Source organism: Nyctibius grandis, chromosome 2 (genome assembly GCF_013368605.1).
Source record: "Nyctibius grandis isolate bNycGra1 chromosome 2, bNycGra1.pri, whole genome shotgun sequence".
In the NCBI taxonomy this organism is placed as follows: domain Eukaryota; kingdom Metazoa; phylum Chordata; class Aves; order Nyctibiiformes; family Nyctibiidae; genus Nyctibius; species Nyctibius grandis.
Window position 1 is genome coordinate 96,742,297 of NC_090659.1, and position 17,728 is coordinate 96,760,024.

The window sequence follows — 17,728 nt, forward strand, 5'->3', positions numbered from 1 at the left end:
TGAGGGAGTGTGATATAGTCAATTTGCCAGGCCTCCCCATATTTATATTTCAACCACTGCCCCCCATACCACAGAGGTTTTAACCGTTTGGCTTGCTTAATTGCGGCGCATGTTTCACAATCATGGATAACCTGTGCAATAGAGTCCATGGTTAAGTCCACCCCTCGGTCACGAGCCCATCTGTATGTTGCATCTCTCCCTTGATGACCTGAAGTGTCATGAGCCCACCGAGCTAAAAATAGTTCACCTTTATGTTCCCAGTCCAAATCTATTTGGAACACTTTAGCAGCTTGATCCGCTTGTTGGTTGTTTCGATGTGCCAGGCCATCGAATCCACACAGTCCAATAAACTCGGTTGTCCCTCTCCTCCACCTGGCTGGAGGCAGGGCCCCCCTAATTAAGAAATGGATTCGTGCTGCTCACAGGGACTGGACCTTCATTTCTCCTATTCACACTTGGGAAAAAGTGATTTGAGGCCCATCTACCCTGACTGGGGTCCTGCTCACTGGTAACTGGAGCAGCCATCCTCCTAGAAAAATTCTCTCTGGTATTTCTGTTAGCTTGCAACTCACGTACTCGTGCCTGTAGGGTACTGGTAGGTTGTCCATGCCATCTGCTCATGTCCTCCCCATAACCACGCAGGGCAAACCACAGGATACCTCGTGATGTGTTCCGTTTCCTTTGAGCTGGTCCTGTAGGAGAACGTTTTCTCTTAACAGCTGCAACGCGCGCCTGTGTAGGTAGAGAGTCAAGTTTATTCTCGATCCTGGACAGTTTGTCTGACAGTTGTTTAAATGAGTCCTTGTTTTCCTTAGTCAGTTTTTCCACAGCCGAGACACGGGCCTGCAGTGGGGAAGAAATACTATCTTCATACTGTCGCATACAGTTAGCCATTTCGCCCACAGTAGAACGTGCCATATCATCTTCTCCCCATACTAACATTGACAATGTATGGGTATATGTCGGTGGAGCATTCTTCACAACCTTCCGGAACATGGATCGGTTGCATTCCACTTCATCAGGATCTACAGGATCTACAATGTCCCGTGGGTGTCTATAAATGATCTCTTGCACAGCCAGTTCTCTAAGGTAGTTAATACCTTTTTCTATAGTGGTCCATTTGCTTAGGTGACTCACAACATCATCTTTATAGGGATACCTGCTCTTTACAGCTGACAAGAGTCGCCTCCAGAGACTGACAGTGTTTGACTTTCTTGCAAGCGCCTTATCAATACCACCATCTCTGGACAGGGATGCCAACTGTCTGGCTTCTCTGCCATCTAATTGCATGCTGTCTGCCCCATTATCCCAGCATCGGAGCAACCAGGTAATAATAGGCTCACCGTCATAACGGCTGAAGTCTTTCCTTATATTTCTCAGGTCCTTCAGGGATAAGGAGTGGTAGGTTATCTCTATGTCCAAGTCCTCCTCTTGTGATAGTTCTGCTTTAGAAGGACCTTTCTTCTGTGATGGGTCTGCTTTAAAAGGACGATCGAGGAAACCCCCATCTGTGTCAGGCCCTAACTCTGCCTGAGAAGGGCCCTCACCTGGGTCATATGATGGCTCTGCCTTAGAAGGCTCTGAGTCATCATCCTTCACTTCACAAGCTGATTTCTTTTGGTATTTCTTCCTGGTTACAGGAGCAATTGGCACAGATTCAATAGATGCTGGGGTCTGAGTAGATGCAGTGGCTGTCGTGGGAGTGCTGAGAGTCTGAGTAGCTGTAGTGGCCATCTTGGGGGGTGTAGCAGCTGTGGTGCAAGCTGCCAAGGTTTCAGTGGATTTAGTGGCTGTAGCGGCAGCACACGCTGTAGGATCTGAGGTGGCTGCATAACACCTACAACTGTCCCTGCACCAATATTTAATCTTATCCCACATCAGAAACACATTCAGGACAACCGAAAATAAAAACATGCCACCTAGACAGCACCATCCTAATTTTGCAAAATCTAGTGGAATCAGCTTGACAGAAAAGGAGAAGGTGCTATTTCCCGAAGTAAAACTGGAAGTGTAATCATTAACAGAATCAGCTAAAGGACGCCTGGAGCGTACAGATGAAGTCGCTGCTACTGATTCGCGATTAAAGCTGCCCATCATTGTGTCATAGAGATAAGAGATCGGAATATTAACTGCCCAGTTTATCACAGCATAAATCAGTATCAAACCCCATACCAAAACAATACATTTCGACCAGCGCCCACTGCTAAACTGCATGTAAACATTCATAAGAAGCAAGCCATAACACAGTGCCCACGGCAGGTAAGGCATCATTGCAATACTCAATTGTGAAAGAAACTCTATAAAAAGATGAGATAACACAGCATTCAAAAATGACATCACCATCTTCACTATCTGTTTTAACTTTCTGACCCCTCATAAATCTCAAAGGAAGAAATCTAATACTCTCTCAGCTGAACTCTACGGGTCTCCTCCCACCAGAGCCAGGATTCAACTTATCAGAGCAACCTGTTGGAGCTTCTCTCGAGCCCCACATTGGGCACCAATAAATCTGTCACGGTTTAAAGCTGGGCCAGCTATTAACCCAGTGGCAGATGCTCTCTGTTAACCCTCTTCCCCCCCCCACCCTAAGGGAAAGGGAAAAGGGAGAGAGACTTACGGGTTGGAAAGTTAAAACAGTTTTAATAAACTATAGTAATGAAAAAGAGTATAATAGTAATAATAGAAATAATCAAATATATACAAATATACACAAAACCAAGATTGAGAGCTTGGAAATCCTCCTCAGGCAGAGTTGCTCCCCCCAACACAGGCAGAGGGGAAAATGCAGTAGCTCCCCCTGCCATCACACCTGCAGGCTTTTAACTGGAGAATTGGCAAAGCTGGTACCAATCAGTGGGAGACAGGAGGGCCCCTCCCTCCTGGGCCCCACCTCCAGGAGGCAGTGGGTTAGTGATAAATAGGAAAGTGAGAATGACATGTATGGGATGGAATACCTTGTTGGTCAATCTTGGGTCACCTGCCCTGTCTGCTCCTCCCTGCAGGTGTGACCCCCCTTCGGCTCTTCACTCGTAAGCAGTGAGGAATTTAGCAGTGACCTTGGTTTCTCTAAGACTAATTGGTCTGGTTTGGGCCAAACCAGGACACTGGTCATACAGCCTGTTGTTGGTGCCTCTCTAGGCAGCATATTTTAAAGCATATCTTCAAACATAATTCACACGGTACTAAAAAGATTCTTTTTGCAGCTTGAATGTTAATTGTTTTCTAAGTCCTCCCACTTTCTCTCCTGGAAGCTAGATGCTTGTTTCCTCTTGGAAGGCTTTTCACTACACCTTGTGCATGTTTTCTGATGGCTGAAGTGTTCTTGGCTGACGAAGCTATGCAAGATGAGCCAGTCGCCTGCCAATATTTCATTCCAGCTGGAGAAGATGTGTGAAACTTTACTGGACTACACTGTTCCACGTTACTTCAGGCTTAGAGCCTTTTGGCTGAAGACCTGACTTGCTTTGCTGTGCAGAGTGTATCTCTCACAGTGACACAAAGATAGGAGCACTGAAGTGAACTTAAATCACTGTTCAGCGCTCTGTTCCTGAGGAGATGTAGCAGTTGTAACGAGCCTGGGACTCCAGCGTGAATTGTGCTTACACTGATGGAGCGGTGGAGTCAGGAAGCTGGGAATCAGCCCCTGGGTCAACACCTAGTCCTTTTGAACATGTAACGTTCAGGCAGGGAATCGACTCCAAAGGAGACTAAATTTGGGAGCGAGGTGTGTTTGGGCTGCTCTGCAGTAAACTCTTGGCCACCCCCGCTTCTCTTCCAAGCAGTTGTGGGTTCAGTGTTGCCTATGGGTGGATGTTGGGTATACAAATTCATGTTGCAAAGTTCCCCTTACTGTACTTCCTGATTAAACTACCTGCAGGGTTATCTGAATTGAACCTGAACATTCCCTTATCTTGCAGTCTCAGGACAGACTGGTCTTGACTTAGAAAGTGATATAAGCTGAAAGTGAAGCTGGCAGAGAAGGGGAAGTGTGTCCCTTTGCTATGACCTTAAGAGCTGTAATGTAGAGATATGAAGGGAAAATAGATGTCTCTAATTCAAACAATAATTCCTTTTCCTCCCAAATGAAGGATTTGCTGTTGGGCGAGTTAAAATGCCTGCCTTCCGTTTCTGACATGTTAGCGTAACAGTCTCAATTTCTTCTTTCTTCTAGGTCCACACAAAAAGGGATCCCTATTGCCTGGTCCTTTTATTTCCATTTTAGTTGCTGAGTAACAAATTGAGCTATTTTTATGAATTGCATTATTGGGGGGGGGGGGTAGGGTGTCTTTTGGTACAGATGTAAACTATGCAGCACCCCACACACACACCCACACACGCTTTTCCCCGAGGGTGGCTGAAGTGCTGCAGCAGGCTTTTAGTGACATCTCCTGTGGTGCCAAGGGGTGTGCAAACAATGCTGGCCTTCCTCTGCTCTTCACTTTAGAGTAATTGGTTTCATTTCTCTCTTCACTGGTGTTTCCTGGGGGAAGAAGCAGTGTTCTTCAGAGCGCCTACCTGCCATTCCTGGTTTTAAAATGAACAGTGTCTGTAGCACTTAGGCAGGTGATGGGGCAGGCACTGGTCACATACACAGTGCCTGAGCAGCTGACTTGAGCTACTTGTGTTCCAGGTGGCTGAAGGAAGATCAACCTGAGCCCCAAACTTCAGTTTTTTTAACATGAAAATACTTAGGAAAGGGAAAAGCATGTGGGCAACTGCTTGCAACGATAGCACTGATGGTCCTTCCATTTACAGGAGACTAACATCATGGTTAGACATGACTGAAGCAGGGTAGCACATAGGGCTAAAAGTCAGCCAGCGTAACAGAATCCTGAATGGTGACATTAGTGTGCTCAGCTGTTAGCACTCTTGTCTACAGCTGCTCCTCACAGTGATGCCCAAGTGACCTCCCCACCTTGTCCTCTTGAACTTGAGGCTGTCACCTGAATGTCAGCATGTTGACTCAGCACAGCAGGAGTGATTACTGCCTGAGAGGGTGGCATGAGTATCTCCAGTACTGGAAAAGAAGGGATGTTTTTCCTCTGTGTGGGGTTGGTTGCTGATAAGAAGGTGGATAGCTGGATGCACAAAAAGGATTGTTCATGATCCAAAAAAGATGTAGGGAAAAAAAGTTTACTTTATGCCTGCTGGGGAAATCACTGTTAGAGAGAAATATGCAACTTTTTTCCCAGTTGTGTCCAGTTCTGGGCTCCCCAGTACAAGAGAGAGATGAAGCTACTGGATAGAGTCCAGCGAATGGCCACAAAGATGATGAAGGGAGTGGAGCATCTCCCCTGTGAGGAAAGGCTGAGAGAGCTGGGACTGTCAAGCCTAGGGAAGAGAAGACTCGTGGAGGGTCTCATCAATGTGTATAAATAACTGAGGGGAAGGTACAAAGAGGACGGAGCAAGGCTCTTTCCAGTGGGGCCCAGTGACAGGACCAGAGGCAGTGAGCACAGACTGAAACACAGGAGGTTTCTTCCATTCTTTCTTTAAATCCACAATCCTAGGGCTATTGCAAAATTAGCAAATACTACAAATGTCTGTCCTTGCTGTTCCCAATAGGATCTGGGTAAGAACAACCAAAATCCTGTTTCGTAGCACATAGGAAATAGGCCTGCAGTGTGTGGTTTTACAGGGCCATGTCCTTTCCAGGAGACCATATTGAGCACATGGGATGTTTTCAATTAGGATTTAGACGTCTTTGTTTCTGTATGTGACAATAGCATGCAACAAATTTGATCCTTTTTTTCAGGATGGATTAGTGTGCTAAGTCCCTTCAGTGTCGACCTCTTGTATAATATTGAGGAAAAAACAGATCTTTCTCTTCAAAATTGCATGCAAAATTTGGCAGGGAATCTTTGCGCCTCAGAAGAAAAAGTGGTCCCTGCTTTGACAATAACCTGGAATTTAAGTTTGAGCTTGACTGTATGTGGTCGCGTGTACTTTTTCATTGCATTTTCCCAGTTTGGGGGATTTTCCTTTGTGACCAACCAGTCTTCGGCCATCTCTGAAATTTTGTTTGCTGCAGGACAACATTGTGCTGCTAAGAACAGGAAGAGGTTGAGTTCAAAGGCATTGAAATTGGTGCCATGTGGGGACTTTGAACTCAAAAAAAAATGAAAACAAGAGAGCAGAGTCTACTGGCAAAGTCATTGCAAAGAAGAGATGCCAAGAGCGCATGTTATCAGCGTACAAAAAAAGCCAGTAGTGTAGAAATAAATATTCATCAGAACTGTGCAAAGCCAAACCATCTCCTGTCCCAGCACTGTAAGCTGACCAGCAGCCCGTGTCAGGATCCAGAAGCCACAAGGAGTATAGAGTTGTTCTAGTGACAGGGTGGTAGATTGAGTCTGTGAAGATCTGACTTCAGTTTCTTGTTCTTTGGTTTAATTGCCCAATAGTATTTATCTACCTCAAATAGCACTGTGAGAAAGGCATTAAGTGCGGAAGCACTTTGATATTTAAATGATGGGGAAGAGACACATCACTATTGAGGTGTTTTGAGACATGTCATGCCTTATGGAGATAAAAGTTTTACCTCTCTCCAGTTACTTGTTCTCTAGACATTAAATAATCTCTATTTATTAAATGTTTTACCACCTTTGTACTTTTCAGGCTTGTTTACACAATTTGTTCATCCCTGTTCACTGAATGCAGCACCTTTGCAGATACCAACAAACTACAAACATTTTATAACAGCTCAGGGCTTGTCTCGGATTTGGAAGACCTGTTCATTAACACCTCTACCTCTACAGAAAATTATGTGGGGCTGCCACCACCGAATACTCAAGAAAGTTTCAGAAAAAAAAAAGTACACGAACTTGATTCATCTTTGTCATTACCACTAGTTTCAAACTAGTTTCTTGAAGACTTCACCATGCTGTCTGATGTTGAGTAAAATCTATTTCTTTTCTTCCTGCCCTGCCTGGAGCCATGACCATAGTTCCCTGGTTTACAGGTTGGGGTGAACTTAATTATCTCTGCTTTGGAGACTGAAGTTACTTGCTCTGTGCCCAGGCAGTGCTGTAGCAAAGGGAGATGTGCAGCTGCAGTTACACTTTAAAACCAGGGTGACTGAACAAAAGCCACAGCTTGATAAAAACTCCCTATTACACATCTGCTCCATGACATCGTTACTTCAGAAAAGCTGATTTTTATTAACTAGTTAAAAGATGTGGCTTAGTTTTCCAACGTCTGAGCATTGCTTCTGACTCTCTACTTGGTAAGTTAAGTTGACCATACTGACCAATATCTTGTGGGCTTCGTTGTCTTTCAGAATAGAGGGATTTTACATGAAAAAAATCTTTCAGGCTTTTGTTCAGGTCAGTGTTTTCTAGGAATACCGCTCAGCAATGGGACTGTCTTTTGCACTAATTATATTGTAACACTTTCCAGTTCTGTACCATGATGTAAATAAGCGTCTCCAGCATAACTGAATAAACTGTGCTAGTTTAACCCCACTAAATCAATTTCTGTCAGCTTCTGGATGTTACTTTTCCTTCTCTGTCTGTTGATTTGTAATGAGGAATTTGGGTTATTGAGTTTTCACTGGACCCGCTGATCTACCTGTTCTGTGAGTTGGCATAAAAGTGACAACTATTGTATGGGCACGCGGGGTCATTCCTTCGCCACGATGATTTTTCACTCCAACCTGAATTCTCACTCTGACCACCTGGCAGCAGGCAAACAGACAAAGGAAGCAAGCATTTGGGCAGCAAAGAAGCTGCACAATTTTCTGCATCGCCCCAAGGCTTCCTGCTGATTGTGGATTCTCAGCTGGAAAGTAAAGGGAAGATGCCTATGAAGATTTTTAACCATCAAGGAAAAAGCCACTTCCTGGGAGCTCCCTAAAGTTTGCACAAATGCAGGTTTTTCCCCCTTTTCCGCTGTTCTAGCAGCATTTTTATCTGTGAAATACCCCTGTCACTGCTGGCACAGCAAAGGTTTGAGGTGTTCCTTGCAATGGCAGGCTGAGAACCTGGCCTGCTGAGGAGGACCTTTGGCCAGGCTGGTACTGTGTCTCCTTGTAAGGCTGTGCGTTAGATTCTACTCTGAGAGAGAACTAGTTTCCTTCACAGGAATATATCGTTTTTCCTAATGTCTATCTGATGTCTCCCTCTAGAGAGAGGAACATAAATGCTGACCTACTTCACAAACTGAAGTTCTTGGATTTGGTCACTTTTAGTCCCAGCAGTGTGTTTCTTACACTTGCTCCCCTTAGACTCCTCGCCTTTTCAGTACCTTCTTTCTCTCATTGTCTAGATCAGTGCTGTTAGGAATTTTCAAGTCGTTTTATTTGCATTTCAAAATTATCTCCTGTTATCAGTCACTGGGTCTGCCCAAATGCACCCAGAACTACCTATCCCAACAAAACCAGAGATGTGAGCCTGGTGGTCAAAGAGAGAAATACTCTGAGCTGAGCCAGGAGAGATCTGAAGCTTCCTGCTGCCACTCAGAGTGGTAACAGCTCGTTTAAAAGGACAGTGGGTGGATGTTGGCCAGCACTAATTTTAGACAAGTAGAATCTGGTGTCATGAGAAGGGAAGCTTTATTTTTGCAGGGAGTGTGGGAGAGCAACACACAAAGGGAATGGAAGAAGGACACAGGCAGAAGGAACTCAGGGATTAAATTAGTTTTTAGCTGCCCTTCACCCCTGGAGCCAATGACCACCAGGTTGTTCTCTGAAGGAGTAACTCCAGCTTCACTCTCTGCTCACCAAGTTAAACACTGGTTAATGAAAACTAGAACTGCGTCTACTGCTGTGGCTTTAAAAAATGCTCTGTTATTCCAAAAATACAATCAGTGATTGAACTGAAAATCGAAATGTCTGGCCCAGGGCTGCATTCCACCAAATAAATTGTTTACGTTGAGGTTTTCAGCACTGACTTAAGTCTGTTTACATTTAAGTCTATAGTAAACCCCCCCGCTCTTTGAGCCCAGGCAGGGCATGTTCAACATCCCACCCGAGTCCCGTTTAACAGGGTGTCCCTGCTTGCATCTTGTTCTTGGTGCAAATGCAAATGGTATTTGCAGTTTACTCCAAAATAATGAGACATATATGGGAATGCCCAGTTACTCAAAGGCAGACAACAAACAATTTATAGAAAATCAATCACAGGTGGTTTTATTTTGTGGTTTCTTTTTTTTTTTTTTTTTTACAAAGAATAAATATGGCCCAGAAATGAAACTTAGCAAAAGGGGAAACGCAGTTTACAATATCGTCTGGTATCTGTTACATTGAGCTCCTAAAATTTTCACCCAAGACAGAGAAACATTTCAGTGGCCCCTGCATCACTGCAGTCAGTCCCGCTGCACTGTTGATGGGCCGTGCCCTTCCATTAGGACATGGGGAAATAACTCCACCCGTGGTCTGTGGTGCTGCATTCCTCTCTGTGCAAAATCCCCACGAGCAAAAACCTTCTGACTAGGTGACTTCACAAAGTGAAGACAAATCCAAAAGCCTTCAGAAAGTGAAAAAACAACTGAGGTCAGAGTCATAGAAACCAGAAAGCTGACACAAGAAGTGTTGGGCTGAGTGTGGCAAGGGAAGGGCAGTAAGAGCTGTACTTGTCATCCAGCTCCTATGAACCAGGTGTGTACCAAAGCCCCCAGCGTGCACTGCTTAGCAAGGATTTGCGCCACCTTGTATTTCTGGTAATCTGTCACTGGATGTCGTTTTTGTCTTGCCCCTAAAATCTTATAGGTGGCACTAAATGTATTTGCTTATATGCAGGTACAAGCCATTCTGGACTGCATTAACACAAAGCATCTCGCTGGCTTTACAGCCACACGCTGCATTTGCTCTTGGGGAAAAGGACTGGAATAAAACATCATCGCGACCAGAATACCAAAGTGTGAAGGCTGCAAATTTTGTTTCTAATCGCTGTCCTGTGTCTTAATTCTTTTTAAATCGTAAGTGCTCTTAAAATCATAGTATCTGGCTCTTTTACGCTGTGACCAAACTTTGATTAAAGCTATTTTCATACTTTTGGCTTCATTTTTAAGCTGTGACTAAAAAGAAAACTATAGGTTATTCAACTACATTTGAACAGAATGGGGACTAAAATATATGGGGGGTTTTATATATATAGTGGACTTTTGGTTATTTTTATGAACTATTTAAATACCAGTCATTAAAGTTTTCTTCTGTACTGCAGAGCTGAGAAGCAACTTGACTTAAATACTCAAATATACAAATATTTTTATTAGCCTTGCAGCTACTGGATTGAGAAATGTAGTTACTATATATTCTTCCAGCCATGCTCGTTTTCAGTAACTATATTTAACAGTGTGAACCATGTCAAATATCAATATCAGACTTCTAGGAAATAAACATCTGTACAAGCCTTGCTGTTGTTTTCTTTCCCTGTAGTGTGAGAAGGAGTTAAGTTTCTAAAATAAAGTTTGAATGCTGATCCAGCCTCTTCAGGAAGAGCTGTAACAGCCTGAAGTGTCTCAGCACTGCTTATCATGGGAACACTTATTTCAGGGCCTCTGACAGTAAAGCCTTTATTTCCAAGGAGACTGACAATAGGCTGAAAAGAGAAGCTTTTTCTAAATTGATACTTAATAGGATGTCTCTGAACAATGAGTAAATGCCAGCACCCAGGAGGATATCTTCTGGGAAACTAAATTATGTAAAGCGGACATAACGAGTTCTCCTCTGCCCATCAGCGTGGCCTTTAGCTACCAGTCACTATAGAGAGCTCAAGAACGCCTGTGTTATATTTGTGTCTAGGTCTTTTGTGCTACCACACTGGTCTACAGCCATGTGTAAAACACTAGTGCGATTTTCTTGGGTTCTGTATGCAGTTTGCCATCAAACACACTCAGTTCAGGGGAAAAATGTGTTACCACTGTCGTTATTAATAGTTTTGGCTTTGCAGTAAATCTGAAATACGTAAGACAAAATGAATCCCACCTGAATATCTTAGTCTGAGCTAGTTGTCTTCACCATCAGGAGAAAGATATAGGAATGTAGGGGTTGTTTCTTAAACTAGATCCAGTAAATCACTGTGAAAAAGCCTGTTTCCTCTCTACTGATTTAGAGTGAGAATCCCAACAAGTAATTCAAATGTCCACAGGTCAGGTAAGACGAATCCCATCCTGTGTGTCTGCAAATGAACAGTTGCAGGCAAAATACAACCCTCTCATCAGGAGGTGGACTTCTCCTCTAAAACCTGTGCCCCCCAGTGTTCCCTTCCCCCTCTTAATCCATTCATAATGATAAAGCAATTCCCTTTGATCTTGCACAGAAATGGCAAGCATGTACAGTTTAGCATGTTATTTCTTTTCATGCCTAGAGTCATGCAGCCATTTCTACACCGGATCCAACCACGTCTGGGTGTGGTGTGTGTTGAAACCTCCTACTTCAGGGTGTCCTGACATAGGGTAATATTCAGCCCTGGCTCCATAAAGTAATGTGGAAGGCATTTGGCAGCATTCCTAAATTCTTGCTGTTTAAACATGAGGAAGCAGATCCCTTCTGTATGCCAGCATTGATTTATAGAGACTGAAGGCTGTGAGGAATCCTTCCATTTAAACTAAGGAGGCAATGCAAGAGAGTTTCTGCATTCCCAGTTATAGGTTTGAGCCCAGTCACCCTCATTCAGTGAAGGAAGCCACCAACCTGTCAAATACCATAGTTAAACATTGTTTAAAACATTTACTACTTCTTTCCTGAAGTCTTTCATGAGGGCTACTGAAGGTACACTCCTCTGCATTTCTCTGTGCAGAGTGTTTTAAAAGATTTTGGGTAACTTCACAAAGCCTTGGGGTTTATTTTATTGCCTCCCAATTTTTTTTCCAATTCAAAGAACACAACCGGTGTCTTGAGACAGCAGGTGCATATTCACAGTGGGAGAGACTCTCTGCAGCAGCAAAAAAAAAGTTGCAGGCACCACTCTCCTCCATGATGAGAACACCTGAACACTCTTTTTAACAGGCCTATGGCATCCTCCTTTCCCTCAACAGCAGGCACACTACAGCACTGTTACTGTGTAATTAGTAGCTTTGTGATTACTCTGTGTCAGCAGTGACACTAAGTTCCTGGAGAAGTGGATTTAAACTTCTGGGAGAACTCTTCCAGCACCTCCATTAGCTTCTCCTCATCCTCTGGTGGACTGTGCGTGCTTGCCAGGGGTAAGTGTGTAGGGACTGGTTGCCTGTCTGGAAGACAAAAAATTAAAAAATCCTTATGGTACATTTAACTACCTCTTGTAGCACAAAGGAGATTTTTTTCTGCTAGGCTGTCTTGCCCAAACATACCTCATGGTCTTGAAGCCAGGAAACTTACCTTCTAGGTATCTGTAAACAACATTAGTTAAGTGTATCTTCCAAACCAGAAATTAAGCTAATTTCATTTATATTCTGGAACTAGACTGATATTGTCCTTTAGCATGATATGACTTAGACTGGGGAACAAGACCTCACTTGCAGCTAGGGACAGGGTACATAAAGGAAGGCCCTATTGGGGGGGTTTACACCTGCTCCCTGTCAGTAGTGTAACTCCTGCAGACAAAGACCAATAACTTGAGATTATGGCTGAGGCTGAGGCAGAGGTTGCTTTTTCAGCATGAGACAGGGTTTTTCCTTGCCTCCTGGATAATGTTGAGTTACACAAATTCCCCAGCTGGGACCCTGTAGTTTGGATTATATCTTAAAATGCTACTTTCATCCTTAAAAATAAATGGTTAAATTCTAATTGCTAAAGAACTTCTGCTAATTGCTCAATCGCCATAAGTAACACATATCCAACATAAAGATGGTTGACTGAATTTGCTTAATTTGATGCTTTGATTGGTTTTCCAAATCTCATACTCCTCGCTCACTCTGTGTAAATATAGCTATACCATCAGCCATTCCAAGGGATTTTTCTCTCCAAAAACATGGTATCTAGAGCCTGGGAGCCTTATGACAGTGCTCTCAGGTGTCTATGAAGCAACCATCAGAGCGCTGGTGCAGCACTGTTAGTCTATTTTAATACGTCCAACTTCCGCAGTAGCCAGCTGAGGCTAAAAGAACACGCCGTTGCAACACTGGGCAGCAGATTTCTCTGCAAACCTATCAGGCTGCCATCAGGCTTCCCAGGGAAGCAGAGATGTTTGCTCTCTTAACAGCAAATGTAACTGGCTGCACACACCACATAACCTCTGCTTATGGAAAACTGTAGAGAGAAGAACATGCAGAGGAACGTTCCCTTCTCCATCACTGAATATGAACTGCTTCCTACCTAACCACAGTGCTTCTAGTAGCCTGTGCTAAAGTTTGGGAACTATGTGTGAAAGCCAAGTTCAGCATCACGGAGAAGACGCTTCTAGTCTTTGGAAAGCAGGACTCTGTCAAACATTTTTTATCTGTTTTGGCAGATGCAGAGAATTCTGGTTGTACAAGCCATGTTCTCATTTCCCATTTTTTTTCCTAAGGAAAAAAAAAGTCTGGCTTTGGTTTGCACTCGAAGGGAACAGAATAAAAGAGAATGAAGGAAATGGAGGGAAGGTGTGACTGACTCAGGAAATGGCCCTCTAGGACCAGAAGAGCAGGGTTTGTGGTAAAGTACTCCTGCAAAGACCTTTATTGAAAGGGCCTGAAGGGGCCCATACTAAGCTGTGGGTTCCCAAGGGCAGTAGGAGAGAGAAATAACCGACTTCATCACTATTTGATAAGCATGAAACACGGACACAGGACTTCTCTTGCAGCCTCAAGAGCAGTCATGCCAAGCCCAAAGCTCTCAAAAGTCATTATCTACAGCTAAAGAGCCAAGGTGCGTTCCCTGTTTACTAAAGCTGGGGGTAGACAAAGGCCAAAGGCAAGAGCCTGGTGGAATTAGGATCTAGAGCAAGAACAACTAAGCGGAAGCATTAGGACCAGAAGAAAGTGATAGGAGTATGAAAAAGACAAAGCCTGGTTCTACAAAGATGACTGACCAGCTGGGATGTGGGATTTCTGCAGGCACCACATGATGACATGAAAAAGGGCTGGTTAAATATCTGTCAACCAACCCTGTGTGACTGTCTGAGAGGGGACAGAAGGGACAAAGTCAACCCAGCTACAGAAAAGTCTGAACTTCCAGCATGCTGTGCCAGAAATTCAGTGGATCAGGACTTGAGTGCCACATCCAACAAAAGTACTGGGTTCCTGTAAGCAATTACCCTGAGCTTTTCCTTTCTCCTCCTGGACTGACCTGCATCACCATTAAGACATCTATGCTTCCAGCTGCTCCTACTAAGATGCCTGTCATTTGCCTGGGAGAAAAGAAAGGCTCTGCCCTATCTTTCCATTCCCTGTGCTTACACTGCCAAAAATGCCACTGTGCTCAAGTCTCTGCCCAGCGTTAGAGAAGGGGTAAATTGGCAGTTTTAACTAGCATGGAACAGTAGGAGGAAGAGACTGTCAAAGCAAAGCCAACCCCCAGTGCTCTGTGAGAAGGATGCTAGTTTCCCAGCATCATAAAAGATGCTGTTTGCCTGCTGTGATTCACCTTGGCACAGTCCTGCATACAGCCATTTTCATTAAAAAAACCTCCAACCCTCCCTAAAGAAATGCTTTGAAGTCTCTATCAGCTACTTTAGAGGACAAAAGCGGGAACATAACAACACGGTCGTTCTCTGTTTGCACAATGCTCACTTGAACCTTTCGTCTTGGAACAATTTTGAGAAATACTTTGTCCTTTGAACATTGGTTGCCTGGTCGAGCCTTCATCCCCTTCCAGGCCAGATGGAGATCCTACAGTTCAGGCAGCTTATGGATCTCCACTGCTATGCAATGTATGACACTGCCGCCTTACCTTGGAAGAACAAGCCGCTCGGTAACTTCGTTGCTTCAGATGACACTGCCAACCATACAACAGTATCAGCTCCCTGGGCCTCTGTGCGCAGAGTATTCTTCATTTTCTGATAGAAATCTGGCATTGACGATCTCACAGCTAAAAAGTACAACAATGGAATGGGGGTCGGCCATGCAAGGCTTTTTTGATTAAAAAAAAAAGAACAGCTTAAAATCACCACTGTGAGTGTAGGGAGAAGGCATCTTAGAGTTTATGAAAGAAAACAAGTATTTCCCCATAGCTAGGAGGATGATGACTTGTGGTGGAATACTGCTAAACTGCCAGATGATCCACCAGTTGTTTCTTTGAGTCAGATTACAGGGACAAAACTAGTAGGAGCTGAGAACGGGATCAGCAAGAGGTTCCTGAGCCAATTCCATTCTGAACTGCAAAGAAGTAAGACATGGGGGAAACAGAAATACCAGAACCCAGGTATTCTAACAGGATTTTTAGCTCTTATTTTCTCACCAGTTTTAGGAAACAAGTTGCAGCATTGTATTTAAAAACTGTATGGGGAACAGTACCTAAACCAATGACATAATTCATGTTTAAACTCTGGTTTCTTTTTATTTTGTCCAACAGGTGATGACTGAAGGCCCATCCCTTGCAGCTGTTTATTTTGGGGGGTTGGAGAGTCCTTGAACTTTAAAGTGGCATAACTTAATGGTTCATTAGGTTTGAAATCCACAAAGGATGTGCAAAAATAAATGTATTTTGAAGAAAAAGAAATACTAGGATATTTAGTTGGAAAGGGCAGTTTTCAAGCATAAAGTAAGCAGGGTAAATGCTTCTGTCACCAGAAGCAAATTTGGGAAACTGTGTCCCTAGAAAAGACCTAGAGATCAGATTGCTAGTCTGCATCTCAGGCTTGGGGGTTAGGGGCTGGTAACATATCGCGGAATGCAACATGCATACTGGATAACTGATGCTGGCCTGCCTGCTGAGACACAGTCACTGAAGAACATCTGCAGCTCAAAGGGCTGTCTGGCCAAACACGCTGCTTCTCGACGGCAATAAATATTTAGAGGAAGAGCAGAGGAACAGGGCTTGCACAATGGTGCATGCTCCTTCTTCCTATGCACCCTCGCAAATTCCCAACGTCTGCATGTTGGTACTTACAGAGGCAGATCTATCTGTGTGTTTAACAGTCCCACTACAAATGTAACTTAAAGGTTACCTTAATGCACTATGGCTCTGCTGCACATTTGCGCAGGGCTGGAACCATTAGTTGCCCATTATTATTCTCTATTACATACAGATAGCAGACACTGTGCATAACAGAGCTACCAAGGGGGTACAAAACTACTTCAAGCACCAGTTTGGAGCCAAGAAATCACTGCTGTTGGAGAATTCTACCAGAAAGTCTCATTTCTCTTTGCTTTTAGACTAATCCTGAAAATAAAAAAATATAGTCAGAGTGTCAGGCAGATGTTACCTGGAGTGTCTGCCCAGCCAGGGTGCATAACAGAGAAATGGATGTTTCTGTGAGCTTTTGCCCATTGTTCTGTCAAGACAACTTGCTGTCTCTAGGATAGAGCAAAAAGAGCCAGACTAGCATCAAGATCAACAGCCTGTCCACCAAGTTAGTTCCCAGGAAGATAAACTACACCAAATATGCTGTAAATGCCAGGGCATTTATGTATAGCAGATATATACCCTTGCTCATCCTGATTGGATTTGTTGGATAATTTTGTCAGACACCACCATGGTCACTGCAATCTATATCCCGGCCACGAGCTTACTTTTGAAGTGGTTACACTGCTTTTACTGACCAGGCAGAAAGGGTTTGTCAGCTAAACACAGTTTTCCGCCTTGAGACCTAAACCAAACCAAATGAAAGTCTAGCCATGCTCTCTGCACAAGATGGTATGCACTCATAAGAGCGTGCCATCATACTCCTGAAGATTACAGCTCTGTACAGGTTGGATGCAATGAGAAAGCAACAGTGAACTTTTTGCAAAGCAGATGGTATAAGCCACCTAGCAAACAAGTGCTGGGTTTTGTTTTCAAAAGCATGGACTGTACCTTGTTTTGTGCATACACCATAGTTCCATCAAACGTCCCATTTCCCGACTGCAAGTCAGATATGTTTAATTTTTGAACTAGCATGCCCCCAGAAGAGACAGTTATCTGTAATTAAATGAACAAAAAACAAATGAATGAAAAGCAAAGAAATGAAAAATAAAACCAGGAACTCCCCACAATCGCACTCATGCATGGAATGTGGTCTTCAGGCCACATTTGAAGTCCCTAGGAGCAGGATGCCTCTGCATGCGCTTTCACTATGCTTGTGCTCATGTGTGGAGCGTACCTGGAGATGAGTTGGAAGAAATAGAATTTTTTTAAGAAAGTGATTTTCATTCAAAGTGGTGTCGACTCCATCAGGTAACTTTGTGCTTCTTCCTTTTGAAAAGTAATTGGGAGAAAGAAAACAGCAGAATAGCACTATTTGTAGTTTATATGTTTAGCACTTATAGAAGCTAATTACAAAACAAGAGGCACTGTAAAAAACTTGGGAAATTTAATTTAAAAAACGTACCTGCTGCCCTGTTTTACACCAAGACCTGTAAGGGTCTTTTAAGCCTATACTCCTGTTACAGGTATTTTGCACAATGCTGCAAGAGATAACTTGCCCCAGGGAAAGGAAAAGGGGAAGTTTCCAAAGGAAGTGTTTTAATCTGCTTTCCAATGAAGGGTTGAGAGTAGCAGGCAGGAGCTTTGCCTTGGAGAAGGGTGTTGCTGTTAGCAAAATCATAGAACCATAGAATGGTTTGGGTTGGAAGGGACCTTAAAGATCATCTAGTTCCAACCCCCCTGCCATGGGCAGGGACACCTTTCTCTAGACCAGGTTGCTCAAAGCCTCATCCAACCTGGCCTTGAACACTTCCAGGGAGGGGGCAT

The 17,728-nt window shown here is 43.7% G+C and overlaps 1 protein-coding gene across 2 annotated transcripts in view; it reads right to left on the reverse strand.

Annotated features, from left to right (window-relative positions):
- Nucleotides 1-11,785: 11,785 nt before the first annotated feature.
- Nucleotides 11,786-17,728, reverse strand: part of DHRS12 (dehydrogenase/reductase 12) — a 29,662-nt gene continuing 23,719 nt past the window's right edge. Inside the window, exons 7-10 of one of the 2 annotated variants that reach the window (XM_068425459.1) lie at nucleotides 16,853-16,957; nucleotides 16,263-16,353; nucleotides 14,789-14,926; nucleotides 11,786-12,171 (exon numbers count right to left, since the gene is read on the reverse strand). In XM_068425459.1, coding sequence (XP_068281560.1) covers nucleotides 12,044-12,171; nucleotides 14,789-14,926; nucleotides 16,263-16,353; nucleotides 16,853-16,957 — 462 coding nt within the window. In that variant the 3' untranslated portion in view covers nucleotides 11,786-12,043. Of the gene's footprint in view, nucleotides 12,172-14,788; nucleotides 14,927-16,262; nucleotides 16,354-16,841; nucleotides 16,958-17,728 lie in introns of both variants that reach the window. The other variant, XM_068425460.1, reaches the window with a different exon arrangement.